Source organism: Bufo bufo, chromosome 5 (assembly GCF_905171765.1).
Source record: "Bufo bufo chromosome 5, aBufBuf1.1, whole genome shotgun sequence".
Lineage (NCBI taxonomy): Eukaryota > Metazoa > Chordata > Amphibia > Anura > Bufonidae > Bufo > Bufo bufo.
In genome coordinates, this window is record NC_053393.1 from 194843948 (window position 1) to 194857216 (window position 13269).

The following is a 13269-nucleotide window of genomic DNA, read 5'->3' on the forward strand; positions in this document are numbered from 1 at the left end:
ACATTAGCAGCAGTATTGTGCAGTGATATTGTATTATATGGAGATGAGCGAAGTATTGGAAAATTAGATTCGGCTGCTTCACCGAATTTTACAAAACAAAATTGCTTTGTGATTAATTACTTTGTGACGAGGCGCATTTCTTTGTAAGTAGTGCGTGCAATAACAGGGAGCGTGGCATCACCCCTCAGATGCCACGTTCATACATGATTCCGGCATCTGATATACATAACACGGTATAAAAAATATAAAAAATCATGCTTACCTGATCCATTAGCTCGTGACAAGCCTGCCGTCGCCATCTTGTTTGAAGATCTGACGCAAAATCTTGCGCGGCCCAAGATGATGTCATCACGCTGGCCGGTGTGGTGACGTCTTACATCACTGCTCATGGGATTTCATGCGAGATCTTCAAGCAAGATGGCGACAGCTGGCCCATCGCGAGCAAATTGATCAGGTGAGTATGTTTGTTTGTTTTTTGTACTAAATCAGTTTAAATCGATTCGCTACCACGAAGCACAAGGAAATTCGGCTTTGTGGCGAATCGAATTTAATCTGAAATTCAGATCATAGTCCACTTTGTGGCTCAATACTAGTATTATATAATATGTAACTTTTTTTTTAAATTTATTTTTATTGAGAAAATAAAGTATCAGTACATTACAATATACAACCAGCAAACCCCTCCCCCAAGTCAGTCCCCACTAGAAAGAAAGGGAAAAAATAAGGTGATAAGTTACATTAAAGAGGTTTTCTGGGATTGTCATATTGATAACCTATCCTCAAGATTAGTGTTGATCATAGATCCAAAGTCGATTCGCTCAAAACTTAATTTGATTACTGTATGGAGATACATCATCCAAATGTATGGGCTCCGGCGAGGGAAATTCTTTATCACCGAAGTCTCGCGGGACTTCAGTAAATAACTTTGGGATTTGATTTTGAACTTGAAAACCATTTTAAAAGTGTGATCCAAAGTTGGCTTCGGTACCGAAGCCCATTTCAGATTCCTGTTTTAAGTTGCGTCTAGCCCATGTGACTGAAAAACTTCATATTGCATGGCCTAGAAAGTGGACTAAGCGCTCAACCTCTTCATATAGCTCTTCATACAGCTGATCGGCAGTGCCAATCTCTTATTGATGACCTATCTTGAGGACAGGTCATCAATGTGATAATCCTGGAAAGCCCCTTTAAGTTGAGAGGGAGTCATCTTACTTCCTTGCAGAAGTTTACAACACTTAAAATGAAGGTATAGAAGTTCCCCTCCCAGGCAATAATTGGGAAAGGTTGGGAGACCCCAGTTAGCTGTATATAGGGGAGAACGTGGCAAATGGCAAGCTACAGTGTTTTTAAACCCATGAGATATGATTTTAGTTTCGCCCATGTGCAAAATACCTGTCATAGATTATAGGCATGGCATAAAAATGTATTTAGCATTCCTCTCTGCTGTCTTCCGTGGCAGTAATATCCTTTGTGTATGTTACGGCTGTAATGCTGCACCTCACACATCCAAAGAGCGGTGTAATTTATAATTCCTGAAAGTCTTCTCCTGAGCTCTCACTCAGAGTCATATTAGAGACAGGAAGGTTAACAGACTAGTGGACTTTCTTCCGAGATGAAGCTTTTCTTTTAAAATCAAGCCCCTTTAATGGCATATTTATCTGCTATGCGATGCATGAAATCTACTTTCTGTTTCAGGACAGCAAATGACTCCTGACCCCTTTAGTGCCGACACCGTGCGACCTTTCTTCTGTCACCATTTTCTTCCCCTGAAAATTCCATGAATTTTTATTACAAGTCTCTTATTTTTTTTTAAACTAAACTGAAGCTTCAACAAATTGCTTGACACAGATGAGATGAAGTTGGTGAAGTAGTGTTAGGTAAGTTTTACAACCAGCATGTGTGCGGCGGAATAGTACAACACCAGTGCCCTACAATGTCATACACCACTAGCTGCTGAGCCTACTATTGGATAAATACATCATTTTATGGAACATTGATTGTTCTATAAACCCAATGGAGTATTATGCTGTATGATCAAACCATTTAGATTGTGTGTAGAGCACAGAAAATACCATATTCAGGATGGTACTAAAAGTGCCATTTGTGTATTTTATGGATGTCATTACAAGGGAAACTTCTCTCCGTAGACCCTGTTTACTGCAAAATTTTTTAGCATGTAATGACATTTTTCATTCACAACGTATGCCTTCGAGAGAGGGGGGCCCTTGTTTTATTTGTTTCATTCGCGTTTACTGCACAAATTCTGTACATTTTAATTAAATGTGCGCTTAACAAAAGCATAAAGTATTTATTCCACGAATTCCGTCTTAGGGGAAGAAAAATAATGACAGTGAATAAAGAACAACACACAGCGTTGCCAGGTACATGCTCCTCTCCCCCTTCTACATAAACCGAAAAATGAAGGAGGGCTTCGAGGAGATAAGAGGGGGGGGGAGGGGGAGATATTAAATTGCAGTTTAATTCTATTCAACCTGGCACGAGAAGCTCGAGCCATATTTAGGAAAAGATGGAAGGAAAATGCAAATCTGAGGTTCATGTTTAGAAATGGTGACATTTGTAGGTGAGAGGGAGGGGGTTAAAATATTCACTAAAAGACTATAGTTGATAAATAACAGTTCTGCAAAAGAGACAGATTTCTTGGAAGGGGACCAGCTCTCTGTTCACTGCATCCCTCGAAATGAAACACCTCTTTAGCAGTCGCTCTGAATTAGAACCGTCGCCTCACAGTCACTTAGAGCTCAAAGGAAACGCCGAACTTTACTTTCAGGACAATTACCATAAAGCTGTCTTCATAGAGTCTAGTTGTGCCATCCAGGCGCAGCGTCGAGAGCCTGTTTTATTGTATAGAGCTCAAGGTGTTTGTTAGTACATTAGCATGTTCAGCTTTTTAACTTTTTTATTATATTTTTTTATTGTTTTTCTTTTATAATTTTATACAGCATTTTTTTTTAAACAAAAATAACAAATGCTAAATATTAGGAATCCCGCGCCTCCGTATTTGCACGCAATTCTTACTCCATGCAGCGATTGTATCTCATTTTATAATAGGCACTGATTCATGTATTCATCAGTGAAACACAGCATACAATTCATAAATATAAATGTGCTTATAAGTGTAAATCTGCCTCAATGCATCCATGAAAGATTATTTGTCCAGGGGTTCATTATTCTTAGTGTGATCTCCCTAGCTTTATGTTGTTTGCAATCGGCCATTAAACAGTCAAAGGGGCATCACATTCTAAAGTAATAATCATTGTGCCTTAGCTATGAATTGGAAGCCAAGCCCCAAACCATATTCCAACTATGGATGTCCCCTCAGAGATTTAGGTAACATGGGTGCACATACGGTATGCAGATTAATACAGAAATGTATTTTATTCCGTACTGCGTTCACTGCAAAAGCTTGACAGTTTCCCATAGTGGGCTGTCTGTTTCAAGTTACTACTTTTTTGTTCTGTGCTTTGCTATTTGCAGTATGACTTTGGGTATTCAAGTGTATTCAGTAATGGTCTGATACCGGGCAAGAAGGTCTGACTCACCATTGACATACCAGTGTATTCCAGTCTTAGGTTCAAAGGGATTGTCCAATTTTAGAAAAAACATGGCACTTTGTTAAAGAGAAAAAAAAGCACTATGCCTGTCTGCTGGTTGTATTTGGTATTGCAACTCAGCCCTATTCATGTCAGTGGAGCGGAGCTGCAGTAGAAGCCATCACCCATGGACAGAAGTGTTCTTCTAATCATGTACAACCTGTTTAATGCCGCAGCACGGCAGAGACCAATGACGCTTTCACATTGTAGCATGCTTTTGCATAGGATGTATTTCTGAAAAAGAAAAGGGCGCAGATTTACTAATGTGTCTGTGCCTAGAATCTTTTTAAAAAGTGGCACAAATGGGCTAAATGTTTGTTCCAATTTTTTCAACTCACTGGGAAGATGAGGGCATCATGGGAAAGGGTCAGGGCCCAAGATGTGAGCACTGTGATAAATCTGGTGAAGGTCCCGACAGTCTAAGTTCATGCCTTCTACGGGCTTAGTAAATTTGCTTTTCTGTTCAGTAAAATGGCAATGTATATTTAAAAATTTCCAAATAATTAAAACATTAGGGTAGGCCACATGTGTCTTATCCTCGGTGGATTTTCAATAGCAGAATTGCATGTGGAAAATATGCAGCATTTCCAGTAGCAGCAGATTGCATGAGATCTTAAAAAATTCATCCACGTGATGCCGAAAGAAGAGCATAACTTGACAACATCTCAATTCATGCTGTAGACTTCCATGTTGGAGTCATCCTTGATTTTCCACAATGGCCATACCCTTAACATTAATCTGTCTCAGACTTATGGTTATGCTGTGAAATGTAAACCATGAGGCATCTTTACTGGGGCAGAAGTTTCAGCTTTAAAACAAGAGCCCTTCAGTATGGTCTGTTGCTATTACTAAGGTGTCTTCACGCGCTGCCAATTATGTTGCAGTTCAAATCACCTGAATGGTGCTTGCAGAAATCCACGTGCTTTCCCCTCCATTTAAATGAATGGAACTGATTTTCAGTCGTGGAAAATTCTGCAACAAAATCCGCGTGAAGGCACCCTAATGTGTTGGTTAGATTTTACATACCTGATGCCAATCCTTGTGGATACATTTGTCAAACTCATAATTAAATGGATCGCTACATGCTCATGTACAGTATGTCAACTGCAGTTGGAGACGGATCTGATCCACTTGCTTTTTCTCTAGGGGCTATTTTCACTGGGGGAATATCGATACAACCTAATAACATCTCTGCAGTATATTGGGTGACTGACTATTGGTCTCTGTAGGATCATAAGGATTCAGCCTAGCTACACACTGGCTGTGATCCCTGTTGATGCAATGATCTAAAGTAAGTCATGCAATATAAAAATAGCCTTGGTTTTCTTTAAAGGGATTGTTCTAACTGTATGACTTCTGTCTATAAACCTGCTTCTAAATGTCATAGTAAGCCACAGCTGTAAATAGTGCCTTCCGGGTGGACTCTACTTAACTTACATGGTTGACCAGTGCTCAGGTGCAGATTGGGAACTTAAAGTAGCCCTGGAAAAGAAAAAACTAAAAGTGGCCCATTGTTGTTGGCAGCTCAAAATTGACAAAAGGAGGGCCAACACATGTAGTCGGGGTCAGCAATACCATGACGCAAAATATCGTCCCATCAGAACCATATACCACAGTGCAGCACAATATATTGCCCCAAAAGCTCTTTAGTGGCCATCAATAGATACCTTTTTCTGTCCTCCTCCTCCACCAGTTGTCTCTGATTCAGATATGAAGCAGGGAGATTAGGAGATGAAATGTGGGCCACAGCATTTGGATTCAGGAGGGCATGTGTGGTCACTGGCCAGGTATATGAGTACACTGTCAGTGACCGCACAGGCCGGGTACATGAGTACCTGATTCTCACAGCATTATTTACTGCCACAGAGAGGAGGGTTGTGGCGGCCTCCTGTCTATTGGCCCACTGGAAAATTTCCCGTTAAGGTCTATGGCCAATCCGCCCCTGCCAGTGCTGATAACAGGTGATTGCCTGGATTCATTATGAGGATCCACAGTTAGGAACCTGTCAGGAGATTCTTGATACCTATTTCATGCTGCTTATGGATCAGGCAACATAAGGGCGGCTGACAGGTCATCTAAAAATTCTCAATTGCTACAGGATCAGAAGGTATTAAATGTTATCCTTCATGATTGCCCCAAGTGCGTTGTCTTCTCCGATGCCATATGGAAAGTGAATTTGCTCAGCGAGGTGCACTACAGTTGCCACTCAAGGAGATTTTTAATTATATTATGTCTGTTGTTAGTTTATGGTTGTAGTTATGGAATTATACTTTAGATCTCACACTTATGGCTTTGCTTTCTTTAAAATGATTCTATTCTCAACTCTACATTAATTCCTTGAAGTTGAAATGGAGAATTCTTCAGTGGGCAATTCCTTTACAGTATGATTGAGGCTGTTATATTTTATAGGAGCAATTTTTCAAAGCAATACTGACAGGAGTTAAAGTTATTAAATTGCTGAATCAAAAGATGGACCTTGCAATCACATTTATGAACTGTGATGGAATAGCAAGGGCTTCACAAGCCGAGGTTAAAGTGTTGGAGTACTTAAACTCCATCACACCCCTCAGTGACAGCAGTATTTACCCATGTAGTTTGATTTAATAGCCTGGCAGTGGTTTAACTCATCTGCGGATTAAAATAGATTAAGAAAGCTGTCTTGAATCGGATAATTATTAGAGCAAGAAAGCAAAAGATTTAATCATGCCCAGGAAATATGTGAAAGTAGGTATATGCAGAATATAGACACCCAATTAATGATCCCCATCTGCAGTTAGGAGGGTAGAAAACTTTTCAACATTCTTACACTACTTGAATATTTCACTGACAACCTTTGAAACCTACCATGAAGGTTATTACATTTTCTTTCCTGTGGCTTAGGAGCTCACACTGAATACGTTGACTTGGGGGTTAATAATATCATTCCTGGTGGTCTGGTTATATCTTGGGTGGTGTAACTGGGTGAATGAATATTTAATTTATTTATATATCAGTTTCCATAGGGCTTTACATAGCATACTATGAGAAGTAAAATGGCAAGATAATCGGGTAGGAATCCTGCCCGTACAAGCTTTCAGTCTATATGGATTTTGAATTAGATATGTGATGGATGACCAGTGGATGGACTGACAGAGGGTGGCATTAGACAACTGAAAATAATCCTAGTGGTTTAGGATACTTAAGGGGTTAATGTGAGTATGTCTTACTGTCGCATTGCAGTTACTAATAGGAGCATCCCTCCTGGTCTAGTTTAGTAAAGGGGTAAATGCATCATCTCTGATGGTTTAGGATAGGGAAGAGTTTACGGTAATTGTTAGCATCCGTAGTTGTGATTGGTGGTACAGGGATTAACACTGGTATTCTTTCTGGTCTGTGATAGTGAAAGAGTTAATTCCAGCACTCCTGGTGGTCTATGGCAATGAACAGGTTGTGTAGCCAATAAATATTGTTTTTTACCACAACATGCTCAGATTGGTATAGGATACAAGTAAGTCATATATGCTTTACCAATCCAATGCCACCCCTGCTCTGACGTTTCCCGATTGTCCACTGGTCTTTACCTTCTGGTCCTTCTCTTTATGCAGGAAATGACTGCTCAGCCAACCAGTGACCTGCTTTAGTGGGCCAACGCTATTAAAGCTAGCATTCCTGGTGGTCTAGGCAATGAGAGGTTTATTGCCAGCATCTTTGGTAGTCCTGGAGATTTAAATGGCTAATGCCAACATCCCTGGTGGTCTAATATAAAGGGAATCTAATTCAGCTGAATGTAATGATACCGTTCATGTTGCTTCATTCCAGAGAAAGATTTCTTCCAAATGAGCTGTTAAATGCACCAAGGGCCCGAGTCATTCTGTGCACACATGCTCCTTCTGCATCCTCTGCCATCCCTTCCCTCTCTTTTTGATTGACAGTGCCAGGCGAGATGCAGGAAACAGACTCTCTTTGATAAAGTTGTTACCCGCTCAGTGGGTACGCATCCCGTTTCTATATGTTAACACAATCTCATTTTTTCTTGCAATACGTTAAAGAAAAAACAGTGAATGCTGCACAACCTCTCTTTCTTCACCACCATTGTTGCTTTTCCTCTCCACTCCCCTTCTGTCCATAGACGCACACGTCCATATAGACATTGTATGGCAATACATGGTAGACACAGACTCAGAAGCACTCGTATTCCTATGTCTTCTGTCTGACCATTTGGCATATTCCCCTTTCCTCCCTGCAATATTTCTCCTCTCGTCTCAGCTCCAGAATGAGACTCAAATTGCTAGTGGAAAGAACTGATACCATAGCGCGTGCCTCTGCAGCGGAGGCGCTGCCAAAAATTAATTCAGCAGCATTGTGCCAGATTCATTGTATAATATTACCTAGAAACAGTTTAATGCTTTGAAAATGTTCATTTTCGTCTACCCTTTCCCATGACAGCCACTCATAGAGCCCTGCTGGCCAGAAAGATAGAAATGAAAAAATTGTTTGTGGCATCTGTTTTGACTCCTGTACCTGTTACAAGTGCTAGGAATTACACTGCTCTGTGCACTACTGTACACTTGTGATTTCTCTGGTTGGATACAAATTATTTTTAAATGCAGTAAACCCTGATATATTTGATACACAAGTTGGAGGTTTGCATGGTCTAAAGCAGATTTAAGATAATTTTCTCTATTATATGGTTACATTAAGGGAAAACGGTATATTCGTATCAGGTATGACATTTTCTATATCTATCTAAAACATACATGTTTATGTACAGTAAAAATACAGATCTCATTACCAATGACTTTAAGGATGTATTAAAAAAAAATGAAAACTGCACTTTGTTTTTTAGCAGCTGTTGATTGTAGATAACAATATGACCATCTTCACATATCATTCTTCAGTGCAGTTTTCTAAGTTTTTTAAATGTAATTATTTTTTTCATTTTTTTCAAAGCAAAGACTTCCATTTTTAGATCCAAACCCAGTTTTGGTTAGGTTATTACTGATATGGAAAAGATTGGAAACAGCCAAAAAAAAACTAAATTTCTCTATTTATTTATCTATTGTAACCATTCATTATTTGTCAGGAGGCCACTTTATGCTAGTCCTTTAGTACTATTCATTTAAAAAAAAAAACTTTTTAATTCACCTCACTAATTTATGCTTTTTCTTTTTGTAGGCATCGTCTCAAAATCTTTTGAGTGTCGACTGAAGGGACAAGGTGCAAACTTTGTAGAAACCAATAGCCCATTCACCGCCATTACACCTGCTGATCCTCCAGTGAAAGAAAATGTCCGAACCACTAGGAAAGTCTCCCAACCAACTGAACAAGTTCAGCAAGTCATTATCATTCAAGGATTTTCCAATGAATATGAGGGTAATTTTTCTATTGACACTTCTGTGGAGGAAACTGCAGCAGCCACCCTGCAGACCCTGGCCATGGCTGGTCAGGTGGCAAGAGTCGTGCACATCACAGAAGATGGTCAAGTTATAGCAACTGATCAAGCTGCTCACATGGGCAACATCATTTCTGGTGAAATCCTTAGTGAGCAGTTGCCTGAAGGAACAACACAAGTTGTCGTGGTTGAAGGACCAATGGAAGAAACAGATGTTGCCGAGTCAGTTGCCATAGAGACTGTAACTGACTCTGAGGGCAATGTGGTACAGCAAGTGATGGCGCAGAGTATTTTAGACACAGCACAGGGTGTACACACGTCTGATTCCTCTTCTGCTCTAGATGCTTTGCTATGTGCTGTAACAGAGCTAGGTAATGTTGGAGACGTAGAGCGACAACCCAGTCTAGAACATCAAGCAATTGAAGAGTCATTCGTGAGGATGGCTAATCAGGGCTCTGTGGAGTCTAATAATGAGGAAATCCAGGTCTACCATGAAATGCATGAAGATGAGCAAGTAGTTGAACAAATAGGGGTTGTCCAACAAGTCATGCACTCTTCCCAGGAATCTGCTTTCAAAAACATGGTCCAGGGGGTCTTACAGTTTGCAGTATGTGATTCTGCTGCCGCTGATCATCTGCTTCAAGAAGGAGTCACACAAGTCATTGTAAATGATGAAGGTACAGTACACATGGTTTCCAGAGAAGGGCCTCATATAATAATGCACAACACAGAAAGCCATACTCTTAGGCTGCCTGAACAACAGATGAGATTAGTTGAGTGTGAGGACGGAGAAATCTCACAGATCATTGTCACTGAAGAATTAGCCAGAGCTATGGTTCAAAATAGCAATGACCATTTTGAGGAAGGTACCACACATTATATAGTGACTGGACTACCACAAGAAGACAAAGATTCCAACATGTATTCACATACTGTCATAGAAACCGGTGAAAATACCGGTATTATTCATACCGAAACCATTATGGACACACAGATATCTGATACCGCCTCAGAAGAAGTTAACAGCATGATTGTCTACACTGAGTGACCGTCAACAATAGAGGAGCCAACACACCATGAAAGGCCAGGAATCTACAATTGATAAGTGATTTTGTAGAGCGTCATGTCTTCCTTGTTTGTTATTTGCAAAGTTGTTTTTAATCTGCCCATTACAACTAAACATTAAGAAGAATCTAATGTGGAAAGAAGAATCTGTTATATGAACTCACAGAAAAGAAAATCACTAGCTGTTAGATAATCCAATAATGGCTGAGTAATTACATTGTGTGGCAGTGTTATATCGCTGCCAGGGGCTACTTTGCATTGTTTTTCAGCATTATTCCTACATTTTTCTGTTAAAGTTGTGATATATTGTCATCTTTTAACACCATAGGAACGTTCAGAATTTTGCAACAGTGTTAATTGCTATATATATTTTTTATTTTCCCCCCCCCCCAGAGTTTCTGTTCTACATTTCTTTATAGGAGATTTCAGTCACGATAATCTATGTTTAATCAGACATTATCACAAATTGCTCTTGGCTGCCATACCGCTTTTTCAGTTCAACGGGACTGTGATATGGATGACCTTTCCTTATGAGAGGCCATCAATATCAAATCAGTGGGGATCCAACTACTGGCACACCAGACAGTCAGCTGACGGCACAGCACTCACTTGAATGAGACTGAGCTGCAGTAAGGCGCAATACCTGGAGCAGCCGCTTAAAAAGTGTGGAGATGTGCCTAATAAACAATGTGGGCATAGCATTTTCTGGACTATCATTGCCCCTTCTGTCAGCTGATAATTTAGTGTTCGTGAGTTGGATCCCAAAAATTCTAACACCTAAACATAGCCCATCAGTATTGAGTTGAAGTAGGTCACCCCCAAAATTCATTTCAAGGTGAGCATACAGCCAAGTGTAGGTGCCCCAAAACATTACCATACCATTATTGTAAAAATCCAGTTCTCTAATTAGTGTTTATTTTGGGGCATCTACCCTATATGGCAGTATGCTTACGTTGAAACTGATTTTGGAGTAGACAGACTACATTTAAAGGTATTGTCAGACTTTTTTTGATATTTCCAAACTGCCAGAAGCATGTTGAAATAATTAAAAAACTTACCTTACATTTCCTAAACCCCCTCTGATCCAGTGTCAGTGCTCTGTCCTCTCCCCCAGACTACAGCTATGACATCTTGTTTTCACTGCAATAGTGATTTGCCTATATACCACACGTTACCGCCAATCACTGACCACATCGGTCTTGTGCCATGCACCACTGGGGCCGGTGATTGGCTATAGAAGTATTCAGGATATCATTGCTGAAGGCAAAATGATGTGTCACAGCCTCAGCCTGAAAGAGAGGACAGTGCAGCAGCTCTGGATCGAGAAGGGGTTGGTAGGGTACGTTTTTTCATTATTTTAAGAGGTTTCTGGAAGCTTGGACCTCTACAAAAGGAACTCTGACAACCCCTTTTAATAAAAGAATCTCTGATGTCTTCCTTATTCTACCACTTGTTATTTGATGTTCTTGACCAGCAGTTTAACACTGTTCACATCTTCGTCATGCCATCCATTCAAAAGGACTCATGATCCAAATCTGGATCAGTCATTCAACAAGTTCAAACAGCCCCTTGGACCATATTGATTTATAATGTAGTTTGGCAGAGTTCTGTTAAGGTTTCTTTCATTTCGATGGCAAGAACAGTGCTGTATGGCGGGCTATTCTTGCCTCTGACTGAACGGCCAACAGAATACAGGTGAAAAAATAACCTTAGTCCATTGTGCACATTTACATGGTCCTTCTCCACGGTTGTCTGTCTGCAATTTTTCATGTGTGACAAATATAGGGCTTTTGATTGTTGATGGAATTCTGTAAACAAGAATACATGATATTCTAGTTTGATATTAGCTTGTATGAACAATTAAATATTTTTTGTGGTCTCCAAAAGATTTTGCATCCAAAACTGCATAGGGCTTGTACAAAGGTGCCTATATGGATACTTGCACTGACTGGCACATTCACTATTATGTGCCACCATGGCATTCCAGGCATGTGATTATTTGCTGATATTGAAAGGATGAGACACATTCATTCCATATTAACAGTACACTGTACAGTTTATTTAGTTGGAGGTAAATGAAGTGAAATTTTTAATAACTTCAGTAGGGCGACACTTACCGAAATCCAGCAATAACCAGAGGAGGACAGCTTTTGTTTTGTAGGTATCCATTGTCTAGAATCTTGTTTTTACTGGATATTATAACTTGATCCACAGATGGGCAGATTCATTACTCTGCAGAAGTCTATTTCTTCTTTTTATTGCAGTTAATTGTCAACCGGAGCATTATGCTTGACTTGGTTATAGAACCTGCTGTTGTAATATACATCATTTATGCTTCGTTTTGCTGGTATTCTGATTTCTGTGTAATGTTAGTTAAATGCTTTCATGAGCAATTTAAGGGTTATAAAATGTCAAATATAATGTTTCTTCCTATCAAATTGTTACAATTGCGTTTTGTTTTCAAATAAAAACCTCAAAACGTTTAAATGGTTTTGGAATATTTTTAATTTTTTTTTTTTAAACATTACTGATGAAACCCTATGCACCTTGTACACAAGCAGCTAAACTGTACCTCCAATTATGACCATTCTTTTGTTTGTATGTCCAAAATTCTGAGGTTATAAATTTGATAATATATTGTTATTTGTATCTAATAAAGAGCTCCAAATCCCCAGTTTTCTTCAAACAGGCATAGAGCTACATGATAAAATTCTGGTTGTCTGCATCCACCACTAGGGGGAGGTTAAAAGCTTACTGAAGAAATTTTATTATTTAGTTCAATTATTTAGTACACTATTAATACAGTAAGCATATAACATAGTAACATAGTTTGTTAGGCCGAAAAAAGACATCCTTCCATTCAGTTCCGCGTGTTATCCTGCAAGTTGATCCGGAGGAAGGCAAAAATTCCCCATGAGCAAGAAGCCCATTTTCCTTATTTAAAGAGCAAAAATTCCTTCCCGACTCCAATCAGGCAATCAGAATAACTCCCTGAATCAAAGGCCCTTCTCCAGAAATCTAATAACTATAACCTGTGATAATATTACTAGTGTTGAGCGAAGCACAGCATTAAGTGCTGAATTTGGTCCAAAGTTTAGGAAAACTTCGATTTGCAACGAATCAGAATTTCCTCATGCTTCGTGGTAATGAATCAGGTTATCCTAAAATGGTGACGGATGAAAATTGAACAATCTTTGCGTGCTTGGTAAAAGCACTTGGACC

The 13269-nt window shown here is 39.6% G+C and overlaps 1 protein-coding gene across 1 annotated transcript in view; it reads left to right on the forward strand.

Moving 5' to 3' along the window:
• ZNF407 (zinc finger protein 407) overlaps positions 1-12513 on the forward strand; it is a gene marked incomplete at its 5' end in the record, with an annotated part of 558459 nt that extends 545946 nt beyond the window's left edge. The window contains one exon of the mRNA XM_040433918.1: positions 8766-12513. Within this exon, the coding sequence (XP_040289852.1) occupies positions 8766-10030 (1265 nt within the window). The remainder of the gene's footprint in view (positions 1-8765) is intronic.
• Between the last annotated feature and the right edge of the window lie 756 nt (positions 12514-13269).